At 46.5% G+C, this 25,353-nt stretch overlaps 2 protein-coding genes across 4 annotated transcripts in view; both read left to right on the top strand.

Moving 5' to 3' along the window:
• The window catches only part of WDFY2 (WD repeat and FYVE domain containing 2), a 270,430-nt gene extending 267,485 nt beyond the window's left edge, over nt 1–2,945 (top strand). The window contains exon 13 of the mRNA XM_065730295.1: nt 2,933–2,945. The gene's annotated coding sequence lies outside the window, so the exon portion shown is untranslated. The remainder of the gene's footprint in view (nt 1–2,932) is intronic.
• On the top strand, nt 154–23,110 carry THSD1 (thrombospondin type 1 domain containing 1). 3 transcript variants are annotated; one of them, XM_065730289.1, is made up of 6 exons: nt 154–219; nt 1,291–1,374; nt 5,132–5,278; nt 9,869–10,822; nt 18,092–18,250; nt 21,175–23,110. In XM_065730289.1, exons 3-6 carry the CDS (start codon nt 5,221–5,223, stop codon nt 22,548–22,550), a joined length of 2,547 nt encoding a protein of 848 aa, XP_065586361.1. In that variant the 5' UTR covers nt 154–219; nt 1,291–1,374; nt 5,132–5,220; the 3' UTR covers nt 22,551–23,110. The 3 variants fall into 3 exon arrangements, with proteins under 3 accessions (XP_065586361.1, XP_065586363.1, XP_065586362.1); XM_065730290.1 differs by lacking the exon at nt 154–219 and adding an exon at nt 512–621; XM_065730291.1 differs by lacking the exon at nt 1,291–1,374 and having other exon boundaries at nt 157–219.
• The last annotated feature ends 2,243 nt before the right edge of the window (nt 23,111–25,353 follow it).

The following is a 25,353-nucleotide window of genomic DNA, read 5'->3' as shown; positions in this document are numbered from 1 at the left end:
GCAGCGGGAAGTGGATGTATCCTCAGATCCCTCCGAGCCCAGGCTGTGCCCCCACAGCGGGGCGGGCGGGCTCCGGCTGTGGGCGCCGCCACACCCCGGCAGCGGGCGGGCCGGGGCGGGCGGTGCGGCTGTTCCTCGCCTCGCTTCTCCTGGCCGCCAGGGGCGCGGGCTCCCGTCCGCTGACAGCCGCCCCGCCATTTACCCCGGCACCCGCCCGAGGTGAGCGCTTCTCCCCGCGGAGCTCGGGGTCCCGCGGCCGCGCTGTGTGTGTGTGTGGGGGGGGGGGGGGGGGGGGGGTGGGAACGCGGGGCGGGCTGGGTTGTGTGAGGGGCTGTGTGTGAGGAGGAGCAGAGTAACTTCGGGCTCCGGGATGGACCGCGCTGGGATCCGCTGTGAGCGGCACCGCTGCTTGCTGCCGCTGTCAGCCAGACAGCGGGCGTTAGTGCAGCAGCTCGGGGCATTTCGGAGCTGATTCCTCGTGTAATGCGTGTGCTCCGTCACCGCCATCCTTCGGATAAACTTCTGGGAGTGGGGGACCCCAGAAACAATACGGATAATAACCACGAAATCCGAAGGGGAGCGGAGGAGCGGGTGGCTGCGTTCATCTCTTGTGCCACGAGGGTCAGTGCCATGCATTTAATTCTCCGCGGTCGTGATTTATTGTGGCTTGGACGTTTTCCCAGCCCTCCTTATGCTTAATAAACTTATTGTCGCTGTACATTCTCCGAAGCAGATCTCATCCGTACATTCACCGTGCTGTAGGATAAGGAGTGCTGGCAGCTCTGATTGCTGAGCCGATCCCAATGAGAGCTGAGAATCCCCAGCATTTTGCATTATCAGCCCCCAATACTGATGGCGATAGGCTTTAACAGCTAATGATGGTGATGATGATTATTGTACCTTGCACGCGCGCTGTTGTTTTCAGCCTGGTGAATTTAGATGCCTAATTTCAATACGGCCATTATCTGATAACAACGTCAGCTTGTCTGATGTGTAAATAAGAAGGAGCGATGCCTTTGAGGCTGGCAGCCCTGGCACCCTGCTGAGGCAGGCAGCCGTGCGTGCTGAGCCCAGCTCCAGCCTCGCAGCCCTGCTCCCAGCCACAGGGCCCTGAGCGTGCTCAGCGGCCGTGCGGTGCCGGTGCTGCTGCACCTGAGGTGCTCCTGCTTTCCATGGCTGGGGAGGAGGATTCTGTTGAGAAGTTTTGAAATTCCCAGCAGGTGGTGACACTTCAATGGCTGCCTAATCCCACGGCGCAGTAGCGAAAATAATTAATCTCTCTCCCGACAGACAGATGAAATATCTCACATGTGCAGAAACGTGGTGGATACACGCTGCTTCTTTGTGCTGCTTGGCCGCTTCCTCGAGTGAAAGGTAGGACGGGCTCAGGGCTGGAGCAGCTCTGAGTGCCTGATCTAGCTGTAGGTGCTCCTGTTTGTTGCGAGGGAGTTGGACCTGCTGGCCTCTAAGGGTCTCTTCTGACTCAGGACAATTCTGTAGTTCTGATTCAATGACTTGTCAGGTCTGTGTCACTGGGCTGCTTCACCATCAGCCACTCTCATGTATAACACAACTGTGCAAATAGGACTTCAGCATGTTTATTAATAGCAGTTAAGGAGACTGTTTTTCATCTGAGACTTTGTTTTCCCTCTTACATTCTGGCAACGTTTTGCTCATTTTGAGTTTCAGCAGATCATTTCCCCAACAGCACCTGGCTGGGTCCCTTGAGGTGATTGGGACACAGCATCCGAGCTGGGATGGGTTGAGATCGGCGAGGACAGACCTCCCTGCCCCTGCAGGAGGGTGGAGTGAGGGCAGGGGCTGCTCTCCCAGGATCTGCATTGAGAGTATCTGTGGTCACGGAGAATACAGGCTCTGTCTGATGCATGTGTCATCTCAAAGCCTGAGGCTTGTTCATGGAGTGGGTGATTGATTCCCGATGGCCCCTTACTTAACTGCAGTACTGATTTGTCTCTTATCTGCCATATGAAGGGGGAATAGTTGCTGGGGGATATGCTGGTGAAGCTGCTCGCTGGTTAGCTGTGCACACTAGCAGTGATAGCACCATCCAGGCTGCTCAGCAGCCAGTCTGTGCTGTTGCCTTTGGTACTCCTGAAAAATGCACTGGAGGTCATAAATCCAGTAGGTTTTCTTGTTGTGAAAGCTGTGTTCCATGCAAAATGATCATAAAATAGTGTGACTTTGGTTCTTGCACGGTTCCTGATGCTGCAGTGCCCTCATGCCTCACAGCTGGCAGTGGATTTATTCTCCCAACACCTCTATCTGACAGCGGAGTGCAGCTCCCAGCAAAGGGCTGTGCCAGAGGAAAGCTAAGTGATGAGACCAAGACCACATAGAATGAAATAGAGTAGAATCATAGAACCATTTGAGTTGAAAGGGCCCCTTATAGGTCATCTAGTCCAGCTTCCTAGCAAGGAACAGGGACATCTAAAGGGCATTTGTGGCAGAGGAAGGACTCGATGTTTTTTCATTTGTGCTACACATAGACCTCTTGGTCTTCATCTCCAAGGCTTTTATGGCTTATCCCCTCCTTATCTGCCATTTCCAGTTCCCTTTGGAGAGGAAGTCTTCTATTTCCACTCTGCCCCTTATACCGTCCCTCGGAGCAGAAAGCATCCTTTTGTGCTGCTGCGTGTCTGCTGCATCTCACACAATGGAACCTCAGTCCCTGCGTGTCCAGCAGCGTAATAAATTAAAAAAGCCAATTATTCAAAGTCTGATAGCCTTCTCTGTTCCATCGTTTTTCATCTCATCAAGCTAATGAACTCGAGGTAAAAGGATCTGCATAGAGAAGAAACCATTTAAGATACGCTGTCTTGAAAAGCAAGATTTTATGTGAGTACAAGAAGGAGCCGTAGCGGAGCAGGGGACAGGAAGCAAAGATGTGCTTTGTGTTGGATCAGGGCTCCAGGGCTGTGCAGGGGCTGTGGGGCTGCAGGGGGCCCAGCCCCAGCATAGGCTTCCCCGGGCACCTGGGTGAAGTCCCTGGAAGTTGGTTTTGGTGCTGGTTCAAACACGCGTCTCAGCTTGGGTGTTGCCTGCGCACCCCTCTGGATCCTTTTCCTAAGCAAACTCAGATAACGCAGATGAAAGGGGAAAAGGGAGGAGGGCTTGGGGTCTGGTTAAAGGAACGCCCAGGGGTGCTGGGCTGCATCCACAGACGTGGTCAGAAAGAGCTTCCACCCTGCACAGTTTCTGGTATAAACACAGCACGGTGCAATGGGAGGAGAGCAGCGGATTAATGCTGCAGTTTGCTAACATCATGCTCTGACGGAGGCAGGAACAGGAGCAGAAGTCAGGTCTCCTGTGTCTCCCTTCAGTGCCCCATCTAATGAACCACGCTGCTCTTCCATCTGTCAGCCTGACATGTGTGAATTAAAATGTATGGCCGCCGTCTCAGGAGTATTCTCCCTCTCGGTCTTCTTTCTTTCTTCCCAGGGATGCGTTCTTTCCTCTGTCGCTTTGCTTCTTTCTGCAGTGTGTCACTTGTGAGGCTGTGATTAGAATTACTTGAATTTTACCTGCCTTTGTGTGGTTGTCTGAAAACAATGTTTGTTGGAGAAGTACATAGCTGGGAAAGCTAGAGATGGAAAGGACCCATAGAAGCTTTTGTAACTCCTGTGATCGTTGCCCATAAGGTATCTTTCTTCCCTCTTTAGCTCACTGAAATTTCAAGCAATGCTGCTTAATTTCTGCTGTTTTCCTTAAGTGCATGTGCTGTGGCAGCCTGCCCCTGTCTGGAGGCAGGAGGTCTGTCTTCTTGTAATTTACAGCATATCAGATGTGGGTGTTTGGGGTATATCACTGCTGCTGATTCTGGAGCCTCGTCAGGCCTGTGGGCAGGTGATAATATTCCCCATCAGATGGGTACAGCTATTGCTGCAATGAGCCTTCACTGAGCGAGCCATGAATTCTCCTCTTAATCTTTTCTTAGAAATTATTCTCTCCAGCCACTTGAATTACATACATAAGAGAAATCGGAGAGAAAATTGGCATAGAGAAGGCAGGCGAAGAAGCTAAAACAGTTTTAAAAGCTTTCAAAGAACACATCAGCTGTGTCGTAGGTCAGCAGCTCTAACAACGTTATTGCTGAAATACCTCATTATTTTTATGATTCCTGAAGATGCACCTCATCTTTGTCACAGCTGGTTCTCGTGTTTTATGTTTACGTTCCACCGTGCCTGCTGCGGTGCCAGTTTTCTCTCATAAAATTAGGCTGTAAACTCCACTGAACAAGAACTTTCCTGCTTGTTTGAGTGATGGTGAGCACGCTAGGTCTGACTTTCTGACACTGCTTTGCAATTCAAAAGAGAGCAATTCTCCTATTCTGAGAGAGGCTCCTTTGAGCTAGATTTTCTCAGATTCTCTCCGACTTGTGTTCCTGCAGCACACCATTGGTTTTGCTGCAGACCTTCTCTTCCAGCCTGGTTTGTATGATTGTTTCGAGGCTCGTGATGACTGCTTCAAAGCACATCAAAGTAAGATCCTGAAACTTTCCAGAAGGATCTCTATTTTTGTTTGCCTAGACATTGCTAAAGGGAATGTAAATTTAAGAAATTGTGGAGAAGAAATGTTAAGTTGACACTTGTGATCACACAGCTGATTGCTCTGAAAGGCATAGAAAGCAGTTAGGGGTTTTTCATAGAGCCAGTGTGATAACTGAATGTGTTTCATAGAGCCAGGGAGGTAACAGTGTATTACTGGACCTGAAAACAGTTTGAATTACATAGCAGCGATAAGCCTCTGGTATCTACACGTGCTGAGGTGAGTTACACTGTGTACAAAATACTTGTTATTTCGCTGTCATGAGTCTTGAACTTAATATAGGACATATACAACAGCAGGTACTGCAGAACAGAGGCCTATCTTATCCATTCTTGTGGCCTATCTTAGTTGTTCTGGCTCAAGGGCTGACATCTCTGGAAGGAAAATTTATTCTACAATGAAATATAGCTGTGCTTATCCAGACCCATTGATCCAGTATTAATTAATGGTTGGGTAAATTGGAGAAAAGTGTTAATTAATGCTTTTTTTCCTTACCAGTCGAGGTGTCTTCCCCCTTGTATTTTATGAAACAAAGCCAACACAGCTGTATTTTTTTAACTTTCAGATATTCTTGAAAGAAGTGCCTGCACTTTGGAACTTTGGAGCTGAAGAAGGACATGAGGAGTAAAAAGACCCGGGATCTCACTGGTCAGAATGAAACAGATGCTGAAAGATTTTTCAAATCTATTGTTAGTAGTGCTCTGTGACTATGGTGAGTATAGCTGCTTACAAGGTAGAATTGCGAGTTGCATATCCACGAAGTGTTCTTTATGATAGTGTTGTTTTCATTTTGTCTGCTGAGATAAAGTCAGGAAAAATCAGTGGACATACAAGCCACCAGTGGTACAGCCAGGATATAGTTGAGGTCTTAAGCAATATGTAGGTAGAAGACAACTTCTGTGAGCTGCCCCTTTATGTCAAAGTGTCAGGAACCTTTCCTGCTGTGAAATAGCGCAGTCAGCAGGAGCAGGAAAGTGATCATCACTCTGTACTTTGTACTGGTGAGGCTTCCCCTCAAGTACTGTGTTGAGTTTTGGGTCCTTCAATTCAAGAAAGACGTTGAGGCCCTGGAGCTTGACCAGAGAAGAGCAACAAAACTGTTGACACGTCTGGAGCACAGGTCTTATGAGGAGAAGCTGAAGGAACAGTTGTTGTTCAGTCTGGAGAAGAGAAGGCTCAGGGGAGACCTTATTGCTCTTTTCAACTACCTGAAAGGAGGTTGTGGCAAGATGGAGGTTGGCCTCTTCTCCCACTAACTAGAAATACGACTAGAGGAAACGGCCTCAAGTTGCACCAGGGGAGATTCAGGTTGGATGTTAGGAAAAATTTCTTCTCTGAAGGAGTGGTCAGGCACTGTAATGGGCTGCCCAGGGTGGTGGTTGTGTCACCATCCCTGGAGGTGTTCAAAAAACATTTGGGTGTTGTACTAAGGGAGATGGATTAGTGAGGAAGTTTCAGTGGTAGGTGAATGGTTGGACTGAATGGTCTTGGAGATGTTTTCCAACCTTGGTGATTCTACAATTCTATAAAATTAAATTCCAGGAAGGGAGGTGAATGTCCACTGCTTCTTAGTGAGCCAGTCCTGCAGGCATTCAAACTATTTGACTCAGAGGTAAAAGCTATTATTCAAGAACTTTATAGAGAGTGGCACAGTGAGTAGTTAAAAGGTGGAGTTGAAGAGGTAAATCTGTTGCAAACTGTATCTATATTTTCCCTTATTTCTAAGAAAGAGTAGACTATATTTCAGAAAATAGCTTTCAAACAGTTCTTCATATACGAATCTTTGAGTATCACATGGGTGCATGCTTTTTAGATAACTATTTATTTCCTTCATAAGGTTATCTGTTTTACACCAAGGCCATGTTTTAAATGACCAAGCATAAATTACTGTAATGCTATCCAAAAAAACCCAAAACAAAACAAACCAAGAAAGGCATACAACAAAATATTATTCTCATTTCTTATCAGTTTTTCTTGTGTGTTTTTCTCTGTAGCCTTGTGCTACTGGTTGCTGACAAGCCAATGTCACAACCCAATCTGGCTGAAACACGATTAAAAATAAACAAATATCAGAACAGCACCCTCAAATACTTTTTCTCACTCTTCAACAGAAGGAGTTTTTCCTTTTGATCTTTCTAAGAGGGAGCTCTTGCAAAGGCCACTTGTGGCATTTTGCTGGCACCACAGCCAGGCTCCATTCTATGGGTGACCATTGTAGTGACAACCAGAAAAAATATAGAAATTGAAAACTGCCCCTGACTGGCTATCAAAACAATTGGGGCCAAGGTTTGGCTTGTGACAGAGACGTTCACACATGGTAGGCCAGAGGGCAGTTGAAGGAGTGTGCAGTGGAAGCTGACTTCTGCTGACTATGAGTCAGGCATCTATATGTGCAAATTCTGTTAGTAAATGAAGACAGGAGAGGAATTCTGTGACCTGTGGTGCATCAGGCAGAACTCTGCATTGCTGTGAAGGTATCCTGCAGTAATACTTGTGATCCTCACTTCCCAAGTAATTCATATGGGGGTTGATGAGAGCTATGTGGCAGTCCCCTACTTTCTCTCCAGTCCTTTCCTGCACAGCACACAGGTGGTGTTATTTCTTCTGGTATGGGCCAGTCTAAATAGAAAGTAGTGCAAGAGAGTGAGGACAGCAGAGCAGTAGGTGCAAACATCAGTGCTTTTCATTACTATTGTGCAGAGTTTGAGGCATGGTCTCAGATATGGACAATCCAAATTGTTTATTACAGGTTTTAACATCCCTTATATACATTCACAAGTTTTCTCTTTTAACTTTACCACCCACCTTTACATGTCAACAAAATACAAACACTCCTTAATCACGCATACAGGCACTTATCTAATCAGGGCCATGAGTATTTCCAAGCCACACACTCTTCCTCCAATTAGGGTCTGCCATCACACAGCTTACTTGAATTTGTTTTCCTTTTCTTCTGGAGTGTCCTTGGTTCTCAGCCTTCCTTTCTCATGCTGTTTATCCTTCTGCTCTGAATATACTTTCTCGTATTCCCACACTATTGCATGAATGTTTTTTGTTGAAAATTTGAAGCTTGATGTTGAAATTTTTCATGTTGGGTTTTTGTCATGATCTGATTTCCTTTTTTCTTAAAACATTTCAGCCAAGTTGAATCTGATCAAGTCCTTTGTAGAGAAATGTGTAATTTGCTCATGTTCATAAAAAGAAAAACCCATCAACTTGCAACAGTTTCACTGGGAAACTTTAACAGAGCTTTCAGAATTTCATGATGTTCTGGGACATACATTTTGTTGCCCATATGAAGGTTTTCTTGGACTTGGTCCATACCTAAGTCCTTGCAGATGAGTTAGTAATGAAGTTCTCTGAAAGGTCAAATGTGCTCCGTCTCCTTTTGGCTCCTCCTGCCTGACCCACACAATACTATGCATGCTTCAGCCCACGGCAGCACATTTCCCCATGCTTATAGTGTCAGGCCCTTGAGTTGCATATACTGAGCTCTCTGCTCCCTGTGCTGGCATGCTTCTGTTGAAAGATGGTTGTTTAGTTAATGTTTGACAGTTTTCACCTTTATGTCCTTTATGTTCCTAACGCTCTAAGCAAGAATAGTGACATTTCCTCGTCTTTCAGGGACACTGCAGGGATAAACTCATTAATATTTCTAATACACTAATATGCTATGATAAGAGCACAATAGCAGGGTCCATGGGGAAAATGAATAATTCTGTATCACGGAGGTGAATTTTGAATGGTGCACAGTCAATAATACATGGGACCACCCATGGAAGAATGAGAATCAAAGAGCCCTCTGGCAACAAGCACTATCTGTCTGCCAAATGAAGCAGAATATTGTGGAAAAATATAGTATTGAGTCACTCAAATGAAAAACTGACTTGAAGTACATGTATGTAAGAGTACATACATGATTTATGTAGGTAGGCTGTGCTTTCAGACGTTGTAGATGTGGTTGGAGCTGGTTGTTTTTACCACGTTATAGCTGGTGGGTCTTCCTAGTGCACACTGTGCCTCACTCTGACGTAAATGGCCATAGCTGGTCAGATGAATTTCCTCCTGAAACATTTTTTTCTGTCGACAGGAAAGTGAATCCAAGGTGACAAACTCAAACTAAAGCTTACAGTGGTAGTTGTCTAGTATTCTGTAAGATGAGTCCTGCTACTCCTAAATGCTGAGTGCTTACTTTGGCTCTTGCAGTGTTTTTCCAGCAAAGCTTTGAGGTGATCTTAAGACATATGTAACAGATTTAACAAGTCAAAGTACTGCTGGTTGAGACTACCTATGAAAGGATTGCTTTAATTGAGGTTTTATGCTTCTAGAGCACCTTCCATCCAAGACTCAGAAGCCCTTTCCCAGATAGTTTGTTACACAGGGATCTCTCACAGCTCATTCTGTATCTGGAATAGGTGTACGTAGTTCCCATTTTTCAGGTAACCTTTCAGTGTCTGAAATCCTTAAGTTTCAGGCAGTGCAGAAGAGCTAGCTGAGCGGAGAACAGAAATGTGATCTTCCCAATCCAATGCTTTAGATATCATCTATCCCCACTAGTTACAGCATGTCTCAGGATAATTTGGCAATTGGCACGAACGTGGTCATGCAAGAAGTGCATCTAAAAAGACTGTGCCATTTATTATGAAATGATGTCATTTAGACATGTTGCACCACATCTGAGACAAGAAAAGTGCTGCAGTCACCATCACTGTTATTTTCAGCTCTTTCACTCATGTGTCTCTGTGATGCAAATGAGCAAAATGAAAGATTCATAAGACAGAGCAAAAGAAGAGGCTTCAAAAAGAATCATGCAGACTTACTATTTGATTTAATTTGGGGGATATTTTTCATGTTTCTGTATTAAGAAACTACTGTATTATTTTTTTTACTACGTTACCATTACAGAAGGTAGAACAGCTGGCCATGGTGAATCGGACTTCAGGAGTCTGCAAGTGAAGTGAAGTCAAGAATTTTCATGGTCTATCCCTAGAATTTAAGTTTTCTGTATATCTTTTATTTTATTTTATTTGCGAAACCTTCTTTTAACCTTCCTTCCTAAACATGTTACTACAGTGGACTTTGAGCTGTTCCAGATCACATCCCTGCACAAAGGAGAGGTGGTGTTCTATAACTGCTCTAGCTACAATCTTTTTTTTTTTGGTGAACAGATTCATTCACACTTAAGAGCTAAACAGCCATTTCTTAAGTATCCACTTTATAAATACATATTTTATTCTGTATGTTCCGTAAGCTGTTGGTTGCTTCTTTGATTCTTACTCCTGTTAACCTGTTTTCCTTTCAGTTCTTGGTGAAGTGGAGGACCTCCTGTTGAAGCGCCCAGGTCATGTAGCCTTCAGCAACGACACAGTTTCAGTGGAATACCACTACTACAGTGGTAATGAGACAGCAGAGAACCTGTCCATGCTATTGCTGGATGCCAACACCAACAAGATCATTGCAAGAAAACAGCTTCCAGCGAATCAGTCCCGGGGGATGGTAGAGTTTGAGTGTTTCTATTTCACAAGTGCTGGAGACTTTTTGTTCAGAATGATCTCTCCTAGTGATAACAGCAGTGCTGCTGCAAGCAGAAGAACGTCCACCCTCCATGTGGAATGGCCTGTATTTCATATTGATTTGAACAAGACTTCAGAGGTGCTTGGGAGCTCCCTTCAGGTCGGAGTTTTTACAAATGAGCAGTTGTGTGCTATGAACAAGACAGTGGTTTCACTAGATGTGATATTTACCAGCACACTTTATGAGCTAGGAAGAGTGAGCTCTGATGAGATGCTGGGCATTAGAACTAGCAAAGGAATCCCACTCTCTAGATCCCAGTGGGTAGAGTTTGACTGCCCACATGTTGGTCAAGAAATGTACATCACTGTGTTACTGAAATCATTAGAAACACATTCCATTATTGCCTCTATGGGACCCATAGATCTCCACAAATTTGGATACAGACTGGTTATGGCACCAGAAGCGGTGTGCAGAACTTTGATTCAGGTCTTCATAGTCTCACCACCATGCACTTCTCTCAGTGGAAAAGTTGTTGTCTATAAAGAGGCTCTCAAGCATCCTAGTTTGAGAACAACTTGGCTGTATGAGAACACCCTTCACCCAGGAGACAACAGGACAGAATTTAACTGCACTTTGTTTGATGTGGGAAAGAACAAATACTGCTTTGACCTCTATAATTTTTCAAACCGAAGCCATTTCCCAACAAGAGTTAAGCAGTGTATGATGATCCAAAGGAATATGGGTTTGTACCAACATTTGTCTTCTTTTATCAAATCTCAGCATTCTTTTCTGCCAACATGGGTAATGATAAATCGGTTTGACTGTATTGTCTCCTACTGAGTAACTATTATTTGGGTCTCCTGCATGAGAAAAGAAGTAGTTGTAGATACAGATGGGAACAAATTGGATTAGACCTGTGTGGGGGCATATGTAAGAACATTTAGTAACAAAAGCCACAGTGGTAGCTTGAAACTACTTAAACCAAAACTGTTTGGGACATTTTGAATGATATATCTATCTAGTTCCAGTAAAACCGAACCTTGGCTTTCACAGTGATTTATGAAGGTACCACAGTAAATCAGACCCATAGGAGACTTTAAACCTGGTCTACATGTATACAAAGATGCTACACTTATGTGTCTAGAAGCCAGGTGTCCAACATTAAGAACCCATCTAGCTGTCTCATCAAGAGTGGCAGACATCTCACAAGGGTGATTCATCCCATACAAAAATAGGTATAGAGGATAAACAGACTGTATCCTTGTCTGGCTGTCCTCTACCATTTGCTGTGGGAGATTAAAAACCTACCTATTAGATACACAAATTTTGGTTGCATAAACCTGAACATCTGGCTATAGCAAAAGATGCTTATGGGGTTTTCCATCACCCTTCAATCAATGTCTCTGCTGCTGCTTAGGGAGATCATGGCACATTTTCTGACCTATGAGGCCATCTGACAGGTCACGAGTCACATCCATACATCTGGGCTCTTTTCTTCCAAGAAAACATTAGATTCATACAGCTTGCTGGGGACAGTCTGTAGACTATGTAGTCCTTTGGCCATGACCAGGACAGTGCTGGTTGGCAGAAGCCAAAACCACATGCAGGAATATGAGTGATCACAGTTAAGGAGTGGTCATGATTAAGAATGATCACAAGACAGAGCTTGAGCCCGTTCCTCGTTCCAGTTTAAGGAATATCGATGCGTTCTGCTTATATCTCTACAACTTACACAGATGGACCCTCAGAGTCATTTGGAGGTAGTAGTCCATGGTTTGGCATTGTCCACAGATCCCAGTAGTATGACAGAGTAAGCCAAGTGCATTTTTTTCCCTGATTTGTAGAGGGCAGCCATAGCAAGGGCTGGGCTGCATGTACACAAGGGGGATGGAGTTGGGTTAGTTTGTGTTTCCCACATCCTGGAACAGATAAGTAAATATTCTGAAGTCTTCGTGCAGGCTTGCGTCCGTAGGTAATGAATTAGTCTTTCCCATGAGCACACTTCAAAGCGCTTGGCTTGAAATGCTGTAGATGTATTCTATACCTCCCCACCCTGGCCTTCCTGAGAAGGAAGTGCAGGAGCTGAAGCCAAAAAAGGGTCATTGCAATTCCTGGGCAAGTCTCTGAGGGGATAATCGGGGCCAGGAGCACGGAACATGCTCTATAGCATGTGGTCCAGGTGCAGCCTACTTTAACAAGGCTTCTAGCGTTGTGTGGTTTTACTGTAGGCTATTTCACAAATTCTAAATCTGTTAGCCCTTTAATTAACAGTCCGTACCAAGAATGACCTCTGTTTTCACCACATGCCAAACATGGTACGTAGTTCTCTTTTGCTTAACTTTCCAACTATATTCTCTGTTGGCACGCTCTCTCTTTGGCACAAGAAAGTCCACCTAAAAATGAAAGCGTATTTCCTTAATCGAGGTAATTCTCAAGGAAAAAGGAAGAGAGAATTCTAATTCTTTTTCTGTGCTTGGGCGGTATTTTTATGTCACACTGATACTATCTAGCTAATTACCCAGAGAGATGAATATGCAGGATATGACATAGCTGTGTTTCTGTATCCAATATTTGACCGTTTTAATTGGGGAAATCCACCTCAAGCAACGTCTCCCTGCAATTTGCTTTGTTTCCTGGGGTTGCACAGTAGCACCATCCTTATGACTGCAAGCCGAAGGAATCAGGCTACCTGCATGCAGAACGTCAATAGCTGGCAAGTTAGAAGTGTCACATCCACAAAGCCGATGAAAGCGTAACCACACCGCACAGCCGTAAATAAAACGTCAAGCAGAAATTAATTAGCAGGCAGCACATCTGACTTGGTGTCTGCGCGACTTCAAAGCCTCCAGGCAGTGCTGAGAGGAGCGGGGTGCGCTCTGAGGAACACGTCAGCCTGAAGCCGCGGCAGGCAGAGCGAGCCTGCGGTGCCAGAGATGGCCGCCGGCCTCCTGGCCGCCTCACAGGGCCCTGTCCTGAGCCTCTGGCCCTGCTGTGGGACGCTGAGCGAGCCTCCGCTCCCAGTGATGGCGGCCAGCTGCTTCATGAGGCCTTCTCCACAGCCCCTCACTGTGCCGCAGGGCGCTGTGGGTAGGCCTGCTGGCGCTCCACATAGAAAGCGCTTCTCTCCTCAGATTACTAATCTGAACTCGCTCAGTTCAAGGGCAACTAAATCATTGACATCCAGTCATCCAGTTAGGGTGGTAGGGAACGCACAACTAGTCTTTGTGTGCAACTGCTGCTTATCCTCCAGAGTCATCCAGATTCTGTTGAAGGCACCGCCAAGCAGAGACCCTTCTGGTAGTTTCTCTCAACATTGTGCTCTGATGTAAAAGAAGAAAGGATGTGACATGCAGTTCATAATGAAGCTCATCTTGCTTCATCCTCTGGTGACTGGCTCTTATTCTGCTGCTCTCTGCTAGACTAGACAGCTGTTTCCTATCCATTGTATTCCCCTGCAAAGGCATTTGCACGTCCAAATTGTGTCAGTCCTTCCAGATAATCTCAGAGTTCTTTTTAATAAACTGAAAAGATCGAGTCTTTAATTGGAAAGCATTTTCTTTGGGATTTAATTAATTTTCTCTTTCTGGCTCCATTTCCTTTTTTTTTCTTCTCTTTTTAACAATACTTTTAATTTCACAACACAGGCACCGACTTTGGTGTCTTCTAATGTCCTTCTAATGTCCTTCTCACTGATGCCCTTCGAACAGCATTCGTCTTACCCTTACTTATTGCTCCTCAGATTTTAATTCCACAGATGGCCTTGGCTTTGACCCTACAAACACCTCCTGAGCTGTTCTTGCATGTGACCTTTTAGTTACTGTCTGCCATTCTGCAGCTACAGTTTGTGTGCTTTCTGCCTACGTTTTGCATTTTGCTGATTCTGCAACTTAGCAGGCAACCTCCATTGCTCCATGCAATTGCACTATATACTTATGTCATCACAGTAGTGACATATTTTCTCATTAACGACTTTAGATTTACTTTCCTGTCACTGAGGCAAGCGTTGTGCAGAACAAAGCATTATACTAATTCCTTTGAAATCTCTCCAAATGCATTCACACTCAGTGATGATTTTCTGTTGACAACTGCATATCAAATCTGTCGCTCAGCCAGTTCTTACTCCATTTAGCATATAGTCTATTATTATGAAACAAAGGTATTGTCTTGTAAAAGATGAAAGCTCCTAAATCATTAAAGCTTCATCCAAACCACAGAAGATGAGATATAGTTTATTTTGCAACCACCCATTTTCCATAGGTCAGGCATCCCTTGTATTGCTGACCCTTCTTCCATCCATCTCATTACTCCTCATCCTTGGCAGGGCTCAGGCAGCCTGTGGAGCAGGAGTCTGTCTGTTTTGTGCCTGCAGTAGGAGGCAGGCTCCTGGTGACCCGTAGAGAGCAGCAGCTTTTCCAGCAGGGGCCATCGGCTTCAGAGCAAGTGTTGCAAAAAAGCCCTTGCTTCCCAAGGCTGTGAATATTACCTATTAGATGTGGGGAGAGTGTCTATTAAGAGTGAGCCAGTGCTTGTGAAACTTCCTGTAGGCTCCAGCTGGAGAACCTGTGAAAAAACAGAAGAGATGTGAGTCATTTCATTCATCTCTGCGGGGTGCTAACTATTTCACACAGATGACTTAGAGAGAGCCATGCACCTCATATGTTCCCTGTGTCTGACTGAATTGTTTGAATGTCTAAGAGAGAAAAGTGCTAGATGATTTTACCCAGCAGCAGAAGTGTTGCGTGCTCATTCATTTCATCGTGCTATCCTGTGCTTTATGTGGTTAGAATAGGAGTCCCCAGCAGTGAGACTTCTACTCTCCTTAGGAAAATGTCCCAGATCCTAGCCAATGTCAGGCTGGAGTCATTAGAGAAGCCTGATAAAATTAATCAGTAGTGCTACAGCATATAAAGGGACATAGGTTGTTGGGTTTTTTTGTGTATTTCCAGCATTAATTAAGATTTTTTTTACAGTTCTTAGTTACACTCCTGAGACCACTGACCTAAGTCCTGGAGGAACTTGTTGCCCTTGCTGGGATGAGTTTTGTTACCTTCTCTCACATCTGACTTCTAACTGTCCAAAAAAGCTATTGGGAGGTCCTGAGAGCACAAGAAGTACAGCTGTTGCCATCAGAGGGAAAGAGGAAGGTAGGAAAGGACCTTCTGAAGGAAGCAGTAGTAGGAAAATGCCTTCTGAAGGAAGCAGTAGTTGGTAAGCAAGGAGTAAGTAGAGTATCCAGGAGTCGGGCAAGGATACAAGACTCCCATCATCTTCTTGCTCCCAGAGTAAAGTAGTATGAATCAGACCTGCTTGCTATCTGCAGGAAGATCTGGGAACCAATTAGCTCTGTTGCCTGAATCACTGTTTGGTTTGCATTTATTTAGAAACAGACTAATCTGGGGAAGCACAGTTTGGGTCCCAGTCGCCTTCTCGTATGCTGGTGAGTTCTCAATCTCCACGTCCCCAGCATTTTAAGAATACATCAGGTGTTGTGGAGTCACTGGGATAGCTCTGAGCTTCTGGGAAAAGATCTTAGGCAATGCTCCTGCAGTACTTAAAGATGTCGGTTTGTGGGGAAAAGTCTGTCATTAGCCCAGGCAGAGTCTAGGTTTTCTTCTTTTACAGGCATCATTGTCCTTTCATTGTCCAAATTAGCAGCTTGTTGGAGCACGCCACCATTGCAGCTCACCTGGGCTTTATTCCCATGGAAACAGAGAAGCACGGGATGGGTGAGAAGGATGTTTTCCCAGGTCTTATCCAAACACCAGTGCGCCCAGTCTCAGGACCTCGAAACTTGGTCTCATGGAGTGAGGACTAAACAGAAGTTTGAGGGGAGGTACTTCTGCAGAGCACCAATTAACACAGTTAATTGCGTTTATCTTTCATGTCGGCAGATCTGCCAACTGTCAGCTATTTCAAACTAACTCATCAGTGAGATGTCTTCATGTTGATAATTGATTCCTCAATTGCGTATGGAAAAAATTCACACTTATTAGAGCTAGTTTGCAGTACATACCTTCTGGTTTTTCCCCTGGCGCTTTGGATCTTTGTCTTAAATGGAGGTTAATTATTTCGTTTCCTTGGGGGAGAATAAACTCTGCTTCATTTTCTTTTGCATTCTGGTAATTGCAGGAGGTTGCAGAGCAAGTTGTAGGGTTTAACTCTCTGTCTCTCACAGGGGCTGGAGTGCTTCCTTCTCTCCTGCTGCTGCAGGCGCACGTTCGTAGCCCCAGAGCTATGGATGCCATGTATTCCTGCTCAGGAACTCTGTGCCCTCAGCTGAAGCTGAAGCCAGTGAGAAGAGCCTCAGAGCAATGGGCACATCATGGGTCTGATGTCAGAATTAGGAAATGACCCATCCTAAATGTTATGTACGTTGAAGCTCACAGGCACAAGGGTTGAGGCTTCTGAGCACCCTCCAGTATCACCAGTGGCAGTGCCCAGAACCTTTCTGGATCTGGCCTTCTATCTAACTATAATTAGCAGTTGCCAAAATGAGCAGGGAGTGTGGAGAGAGGGAAATGAGGTAGCTCATGCACTGGAAATGATGGGCTCCAGCCAGTCTGCCTCCTGCCAGTGGGGGGACACTGCTGGGGTCCTTCATGACACTGACATCAAGACAAATGTCCTGAGGCCCCAAGGTACTATGATACCATGAAGTGTGTTGGAGGAGGGACCGTTAGGCTATTGATGATGGCCATGTTTTCTTGCTTCCTTCACTGATAACTGCTCAGAGCTGGTAAGGGCGTATTCCCTCAAGCTTTGGACCATAAATATCTCACTGCTGCTGTAGGGCTGAAGGTAAACAGAGAGGTCCCTTGGCTTCCCGTGGACCTGGAGTGCAGTGCCACCAGGCCCCTCACGGTGCCCCTCCGTGCTCCACAGGGCCGGGCAGATGTACTCCAGTGTGAGTGGATATAGCATGGAATCACAAAGGCATTTCCAGTCACAAAGCGCCGGCGGTCCTGCAGCACTGTGCTGTCCAGCGATCAGGAGTGCTGAGGCATGCCAGCAGCAGAGCGACTGCGTAAGAGAATTAAATATCGTGACCTGTGTTGGCACTAGCAACCATAAAATATTAAAAAGAGCATGCCTTCACAAATCCAATTTGCTTTTTGTAAGATATCTGATTTTCTATTTTATCTCTGAGAAGGGAGGTGGCGTAACCGCTCTGTTGTTTTTCTTTCTGATGCATTTTTTAGGCAGGTATTGAGACAGCTGACCCACCGGACTGGAGTCCCCAGGGTAACTTATCCTTAAGAACTGCACCTGGGCCCGTCTGTTATTTTGCAGTTGGAAGTTACAGTCCTGTCTCGGTGTCCCAGCTCTCAGGTGCTGTCAGGAACGGTCCCTTTCAGTCTCTGGGTCCTCGCTGCTATAAAGTTTGGGATTTGAGCACTGGATGAGGATGTTCCCTAAGCAAGAAAGGGGCTGCATTTAAAAATTGAGTTAGCATTAGAACCTGAGCGTGCCTCCACTTCAACAAAATAAATAAACCCACAAAATCTCATCTTGCGTTAATTGCTGAAGCACAAGGAATAAAACAACAGGGACCTGTACAGCTGTCTGATGAGCAATTCAATAACACGTTTGTGTGCTAAGAGGATCATAAAGAGGAAAAACAATATTGCCTTTTCATTAGGCCTCGTAGGCTTCTCCTCCTTCCACAGTTATATAAATCAGGAGTAACTACACTTAAGTCAATGAAGTTATCCTGCTGTAGAAGCAGTATTTGTCAGGTAGGAATTGGACTCTATGAATATATAAATTACTGAGCCATTAAAAAGATTTGTGGATTAATTTCCATTTGCTGGTGTTCCAGATATCTCCTGCCAGCCTCAGTTAGCTGAGCGAACAGGAGCAGGTCCCTGCATGCTGCTTGCTCTTTTGGTGTTGTGGATTGCATTGTTCGGTTATTTCTTGCTTTTCTTAAATAACAGAGAACAGTTAAATGCCTTTGTATGGACAAGGAGGTAGATGTGTTTCTCACCGCTGTGAGCTTTTGTGTTTGCAGAAACATGGAGCCCCTGGCAGCCCTGGAGCCCCTGCAGCGTTACCTGTGGAGACGGCGTCCGAGAGCGCTTCCGAGAGTGCCTCACCTCCTCACCTGCAAACCCAGGCTGTGCTGGCTCCCCGAAGGAGACCTCCTTGTGCTCACTGGAGGAGTGCCTGAGTACGTAGCTCTGCTCTCCTCTCCCTCACGTCACAAAAGCCGACAATGTGTGGTTAGAAGGACTTTGTAAAATGGAAGCGTACAAACTCTTCTTCAGTCTCACTGATTTATGGAGGGATGTCACGCTTCTGTGGTTGACAGGAGTATACATGTGTTCATGGGACAGCTGGAGATTGGGCTCCAGGACTTCCGCATTCTGGGGATGCTGTGAAACTGGTTTAGAACGTGGGCTTTAGGGACATGGTTAGTGGGCAAGGTGATGATGGGTCAATGGACTGGAGACGTCCTTTTGTTCTGTGAAAATCTCCAGCATGGCTGAGGATTTGGGGAAGGCTCAGGGTTCTCCAGTGTCACCTGCACAGGATCTTGTGGTTTTAACAGAGTATGGAACTCTGCCATATTTCTGTTTCCTGTGCTGCTTCATAATCCACTTCCAATTCACTTTGGTGTGCTGATGGACAGTTGACTGAATATGAGTTAGCAGTGTGCCCAGGTGACCAAGAAGGCCAGTGGCATCCTGGCCTGTATCAGGAATGGTGTGGTGAGCAGGACTAGGGAAGTCATCCACCCCCTGTACTTGGCACTGATGAGGCCCCATCTCAAGTACTGTGTTCAGTTTTGGGCACCTCAGTACAGAAAGGACATTGATGTGCTGGAGCAGGTCCAAAGAAGGGCAACAAGGCTGGTGAAGGGCTTGGAGAGTATGCCCTACGAGGAGGGACTGAAGGAACTGGGGCTGTTTAGTCTGGGGAAAAGGAGGCTGAGAGGAGACCTTATTGCTTTCTTCAAATATGTGAAAGGTGCTTACAGCGAGAGCGGGGTTGGTCTCTTCTCAGTGGTGACAGGTGACAGGACGAGGAGAAATGGCCTTAAGTTGTGCCAGGGTAAGTTTAGGTTGGGCATCAGGAAGCAGTTCTTTACAGAAAGGGTTGTTAAGCACTGGAATAGGCTCCACAGGGAGGTGGTTGAGTCACCATCCCTGGATGTGTTTGAAAACCATTTGGTGTGGAGTGTGGAGACCTGTAATTGAACCAGATAAAAAGTGGACAGTTTGGGGGTTTTGTGATGATGCACAGCACATGGCCATTGCAATGCTCGTGACACTGAAAATGGAATGACAGCAGAGGGAGAAAGCATGTAGTCACAGCAGGAAGATGCAGGACTGCTCTTTTGATGGGAGTGTTGGCTTGAACCAGCTTCAGGAGGTTTGTTGAACATTATTATATTGTTTCTATAAGGCAGGAATAAATGCATTGTGGAGCACTGTAAGAAATGGTATTGAGCATCATTTGAAAGGAAAATATTATAAATATAAATATCATTACAAATGATATTCCATCAAGCCAGGTTTTGCATTTTGTCAGTTTTCATTTTAAGAGATTGTTGTTAAGGTTTCTGGTGTTTTCTCATCACTGGGTAAGGCTGGCTTAAGGTTTTCTTATATTGTAAAGCTGCAAGTGTAAACAGAGGGGAACAACTCAGGCATTTAGGGTCACAGTTTGAGGTTAATGTCCTGCTCTAGGGCTGGTTGTCTTCTCTGTGCCGATCTCGTTCAGACTGCAGAGGGCGGTAGTGACACCGGGGGCTAGCTGGTGTTTTTCTGAAGCTGGGACAGACCCAACTTGGTCCCCACCTGCCCAGAGCTATTTCAGCATGACCCTGTCTGCAGACAGCAATCCAGCAGATGGAGCAAATGGCTGAATAAGTGTAGAGAGAAGCAAATCCTCGTAACTTAATCCTGGTTCAAACGTCACTGTTTGCTAGCTGTTAGCGCAATGCACATTACAGCTAGGAAACAGAGTATTTGGAGACTGTGAGCAAAATGAAAATGAGAGAAGGGTGAGCAATGGATGAATTACTCTGCACCAGTGCTGTTGACCAGGGAAAATGCAGGTCCTGCCTTCTCTGCTGGGATCAGAACAGCAGTGGTCTGTGCTGTGGTGGTGCTGGGCTGAGTGTAGATATTAGGTCTTGGGGCTGCCAAAGAAATGGGTCTGCAGCACCCAGCACCCTGCACATCTGTTGTCGTAGCAGCCTGAGACCTTCTGGCCTATGTTAAAATTAGCTGCTGGAGCAGCTTATCCACTTTCAGTCATGCTGTGTTCTGCTTGGGACTGCCACTGAAATGCTGGAGACCCTGTCCAAAACAAGAGTGATTACTCTCTCAGTGGTACAGTGTTGTGATGCAACATTCAGGAAAGAGGCTTAAATAGTGCTATGGAGAGCTGTGAGATGTTGGTATTTCCAGTTAACAGAGTGTTCTTCCACTTTTGGAGGTCCATCTCCAGTTTACAATAGAGAGCTTTAATGCCATTATGGCCATGGAAGCAGAGCAAGGGAACCTCATTTAGGAGCCTGCCATGCAGAGGAAGGCTTTGTCTTCTGTGATTGACAACGCTGGGAAGCAGAAGAAGCACCTGCAAAGGACTGCTCCATAAAGTGACACTTCCACTGTTAGTGCTGTCTCTCTTCAAACTGCTGGGCTCACAAGTTGGTAATTTTCACACCCCTTAAGCCACCCTAAAAATAATGTTAAGTGATACCTGTACTGCTTGCCTGGCTGGGGCTATTTTTTACTCCATCGCAGCACTTTTCAACAGGGGATCTTGATGTATAAAGGAGGGCAAGTAAGATCATCCTGTTTTACTCTTTCTTAGGAGTGTCTTTTGGAAAGAGCGGAACAGACAATTACATCTGAATGATCTGTGGGTCCCTTGGTTTAAAGCAATTCAATCTGTTCCTGCCAGTTTGAAGTGAGCCATGGGAAACTGTCTGCAGTGAGCAAATCGTGCAGGCTGACCACTTCCTGTACTGTAATTATCAGTTACTCTAGTGAAGTATCCATTCTGATTATCCATTGGTGCTCAGTTCTGTTCTGATCTGACAAATGTTACGCTAGTGACAGACTGTGCTCTTTCTTACAGCTGTCAAGCCTCCCACCCCACCTTCTGTCCAGCCAGGAGAGGACCAGAAAGCCAACAACATAGTCACCATCACAGGTATCTCCTTGTGCCTGTTCATCATCTTTGCCACTGTTCTCATCACCCTGTGGAGAAAGCTCTGCAGAGCTCAGAAGTGCAGCACGGCCGTGCGTCGGAACTCCGTCCATTCCCCTGGCTTCCGAAAAAACTCTGATGAGGAGAACATTTGCCAGGGCAGCAAGCAACGGGACAGCTTCACCGAGGGAGGGGATGCCCCCGTTAACATTCCTCTGACCTACAGGCGAAGCCTTCAGTTCGCCCAAGAAGACGATGCCTCTGGAAGTGAGAACTTTCAGCCAAACGCCCAAAAAATAATCCCTCCGATATTTAGCTACCGCCTTGCACAGCAGCAGCTGAAGGAGATGAAGAAGAAGGGCCTGACCGAGACCACCAAGGTGTATCACGTCTCTCAGAATCCCCTCACGGACACGGTTGTTGGTGCCACCACCATGATTCCCCTGAGTGCAGAAACCCAAGAGGAGGGAGTGGCCAACAAATTCAGGATCAAATCTCCATTTCTGGACCAGTCAGCCGGTCAGCCCAAATTCCTAGGAGAAGGCTGTAACCCGAGGCTGGATTTTCCATTCTCCCAGGCCAGTGCCGCAATGAGCCCCACCCAGACCTTGATAAGAAGAGCTCATTTCAAACACCTGGATAACAGAGGGGAGTTGTCTGAGAGGGGCTGCCACAGAAACCCACAGTTCAGAAGAACGGCCAGCTTCCACGAAACAAAGAAGGCCAGGCCTTTCAGAGAGAGAAGCATGTCCACCCTCACCCCCCGGCAGACTCCTCTTTATACCTCCAGGACCAGGACGTGGGACCAGGGCTCGGAGGACAGGACGCGATCAAAACTGAGGAACGCTAACCCAACCTCTGAAAAGCTGGATCAGCCCCACAGCGCTGCACCAATGTGCGAACCACAGGGCCACGGCACAAGGGGCCACCACAGGGCGTGTCCACCCGTGAGGAAGTTGGACCTGATCACTGACCGCCAACATGCCGGTCAGGAGAGGGCCCCTGAAAAGCCCGAGCCCAGCCGAAGTAAGCGGGGCCCTTCACCCAACCCCAAAGGTGCGTGGCGGAAGGAAACGGGCTCTGCTGGCAAAGAGAGTTACCAGAGAGGCCTCACTGTAAGCCCTGCCCAGTACCGAAAGGACAGGTGCCAGAGCTTCCCGGTGGACCCGGACTTTGCCTTTTATGATAACACCACCTTTGGCTTAACAGAGGCAGAGCAGCAAATGATCGATCTCCCTGGGTATTTTGGCTCAAACGAAGAGGATGAAAGAAGTACTTTAAGTATTGAGAAGCTCGTGATCTGAGGGACTCAGTGCAACCCCACAGGAGGGGCATGTGTGAACACGGATCTGCAACGTCTGCTGGGTTCTGCTGGAAGGAGCGGTGGGAATTGTGTTCCTCCGCTTGGAGAAGGAGGGAATTCCCAAAGTCTGACTTGCAGGAACACACTGCTATATAATTACTGGAAAGTACTTCCATATAATTATTTTTAGTATGTTTGTGTCTAAAAATACGCACAGAATACCCCGGGAAAGCTTGTATTAGTGAAGGCGTGACACAGGAGTAATCCACGGGGTTTTATTGCATAAAGCAGTCACCTTTCATGCTTCAGACATACTGAATCCCATTGATCTAGATGTTTTCATCTTGTGAGTACCTTGTGCTGGTAGATTATGATGTCCTAAGAGATCCGTGCTCCAGTATCCCCAAACACCTGTCCTAATTAGTGAATCATTTCCCATTTAGAAAACACAAACCCCAAGCTGTGAGCAATTTCCATCATTTTTTGTGGTCGTTACTGAACTGTTGTTGATGGGCTGTAATGGCCGAAACATGTGATGTGTTGGTGCTTCTCTTTGCTGGCTGGGTGAAAGTGCAAGAAGCACATACTGCACATTTGGAGAGGAAACAGAGGGGGTGTTTTTCATCATTCACTACTGTTATAGTCTCTTTCTGCCAATATTTATAGCAAGAAAATGCAGTGATGTGCAGATATAAGGGAGACAGAGCAGTGGCACAGCTGCACAGAGAGGTGGTGGAGTCTCCTTCTCTGGAGACGTTCCAGACCCGCCTGGACGCCTACCTGTGCAACCTGGGCTAGGTAGCTGCTGTGGCAGGGGGTTGGACTCCGTGATCTCTGGAGGTCCCTTCCTACCCCTACAGCTCTGTGACTCTGTGATATTTGGTAGGAGATAGTAGAAATGAGCATGCTAGTGGGAGGGTCAAAGAAAATGATCCAGTTGTAGGCCTCAGAAATGTCACTGAAGTGTTTGAACACCCACAGCAGGCAGTGGGAGAGGTCAGACTGCCCACCCATTCTGCAGTCATCTTTGCCTTTACTGAGCATTTTGTTTTCTGGATCAATTAATTGACACTAACACTGCTAGAGAAAGTTCAAAATAAATTACGGGCAAACCCAGTGAAGAACGCATTTATTTGGCAAACACCTGGTTTGAAAAACAAAAGGAAAAGGGCTCGACAACACCCCTTGATTCCCAGAGAATCTGAAGGTGAAGTCCGAAAGTCCCATTTCAGATTGGGAATTAGGAATCAGCGATTACGCACTGCTGCAGGAATTCAGAGCTGGGTCGAAACCCTGACTGACAGCAGAGACAGAGCTCGGGCCAGCGAGAATGACTCAGAGCGTTTGCGTGGTGTTTGTTGGGGCAGCCGCCTCCTCAGAGTCTGCAGGGACACAGGGAGTGCTGCTGGGCACACCGAGGACAGAAAAGATGCGGGCAGCAGGGGATGGCACGAGAGAAAGTGGGTTCAGGCAGAGAGCTGTCAGCCTTCACTCATGCTTACAGCACTGTGATGTGTACGGCAGGGCTCACTGTGCTGGGCGGAGGCGGGATGTCAACTCTGTCTGCGGCCGATGGAACGTTTTCCAGCTGCTGCCGGAGCTCAGGGCCCGAGTGTCAGTGCTGAGTGTTGCCTCTTCCCAGAGCTGTACCACCAACTGTCAGCTCAGCGTGCTGCTTACAGCAGTTCGGAACATGTCCACGCTTGAGGATCAATCCAAAGCTCGTCAAATGTAACTGGTCTTTAAAGTGACTTCAGTGAGCTGGAAACCAGATCTCTAGAGCAATTACCTCTTAGCTTACTTACCACCCCTGTGCTAAGGTAAACTTGGCTGTGCGAAACGCGTTTGCCCTGAAGCAGTGATCTGTCAGCTTCAGAGCTACAGTGCTGCGAGATGTATTTACAGTCTTGTAAGGCAGGAGACCCTGGAGAAATGGATGATCAAATGTACTGTGCAAAAATATTCAGGAAGACTTAATAAAACCATCAGTGGGAGGTATTTGAGCTTGACAGTAGTCCTCAGATCAAACTAGTGCTTGTCTAGTGTCATTTTACAGTATTTATTAAGATTAAAAGGGTTCTGAAACACTCAGTAGGGTTTGCTTTAGGTGCTGTGAGGTTCTGCCCAAAGCCTTGTGACTCTTGTGTCTCCGAAGGGCTCCCAGCACCAGAAAGAGGCAGCTCTGCTCTAAGCCAGCTCCCGCTTTCCTAGAATCATGGAATCACAGAGTGGCTTGTGTTGGAAGGGAACTCAAAGATCATCAATTCCAACCCACCTGCCACAGGCAGGGCTGCCAGCCACTGGGCCAAGAGCTAGATCAGGTTGCCCAAGGCCCCAGCCAGCCTGGCCTTAAAGCTTTCTTCTCAGCATCAGGCTGCCCCCGGTGACAGCAATGCATGAGGTGGACATCACAAATCTAAGGCACTGGTGCATGAGTCAGACTCCCTTCCATCCCGGGCTGACAGATCTTGACCCCATTTTCTGTCTGAGAGAAAAAGCAGAATACTGGTACTGACACGAATGGCTTTGGATAACGGACTCCTGAGCATTTACATCCCTCATGGCTGTTGCAGGATTGGACTGGGTAACAGCTGTCAGAGTAAGCCCTGTTGACTGCTGCTGCTTGGTAGTTTGGCATCAGATGGGTAACCGACTGCTCAGCTATCTGTCAAACCACTAGTGCTGGCCCTTTGGTGCTGTAGCTGATTTCCAGCATGCAGGGCTGAGTTTCTGCTGTCTACTCTGCTTCCCTAGCCCTGAAGAATGAAGCCTGAGCATCATATGCCTGCCAGAAAGCCTTAACA

The sequence above is a fragment of the Cyrtonyx montezumae genome, unplaced genomic scaffold, assembly GCF_038088225.1.
Source record: "Cyrtonyx montezumae isolate F1298 unplaced genomic scaffold, pur_monq_1.0 scaffold_12, whole genome shotgun sequence".
NCBI classification, from domain to species: Eukaryota; Metazoa; Chordata; class Aves; order Galliformes; family Odontophoridae; genus Cyrtonyx; species Cyrtonyx montezumae.
This window is presented reverse-complemented; position numbering and strand designations above follow the sequence as displayed.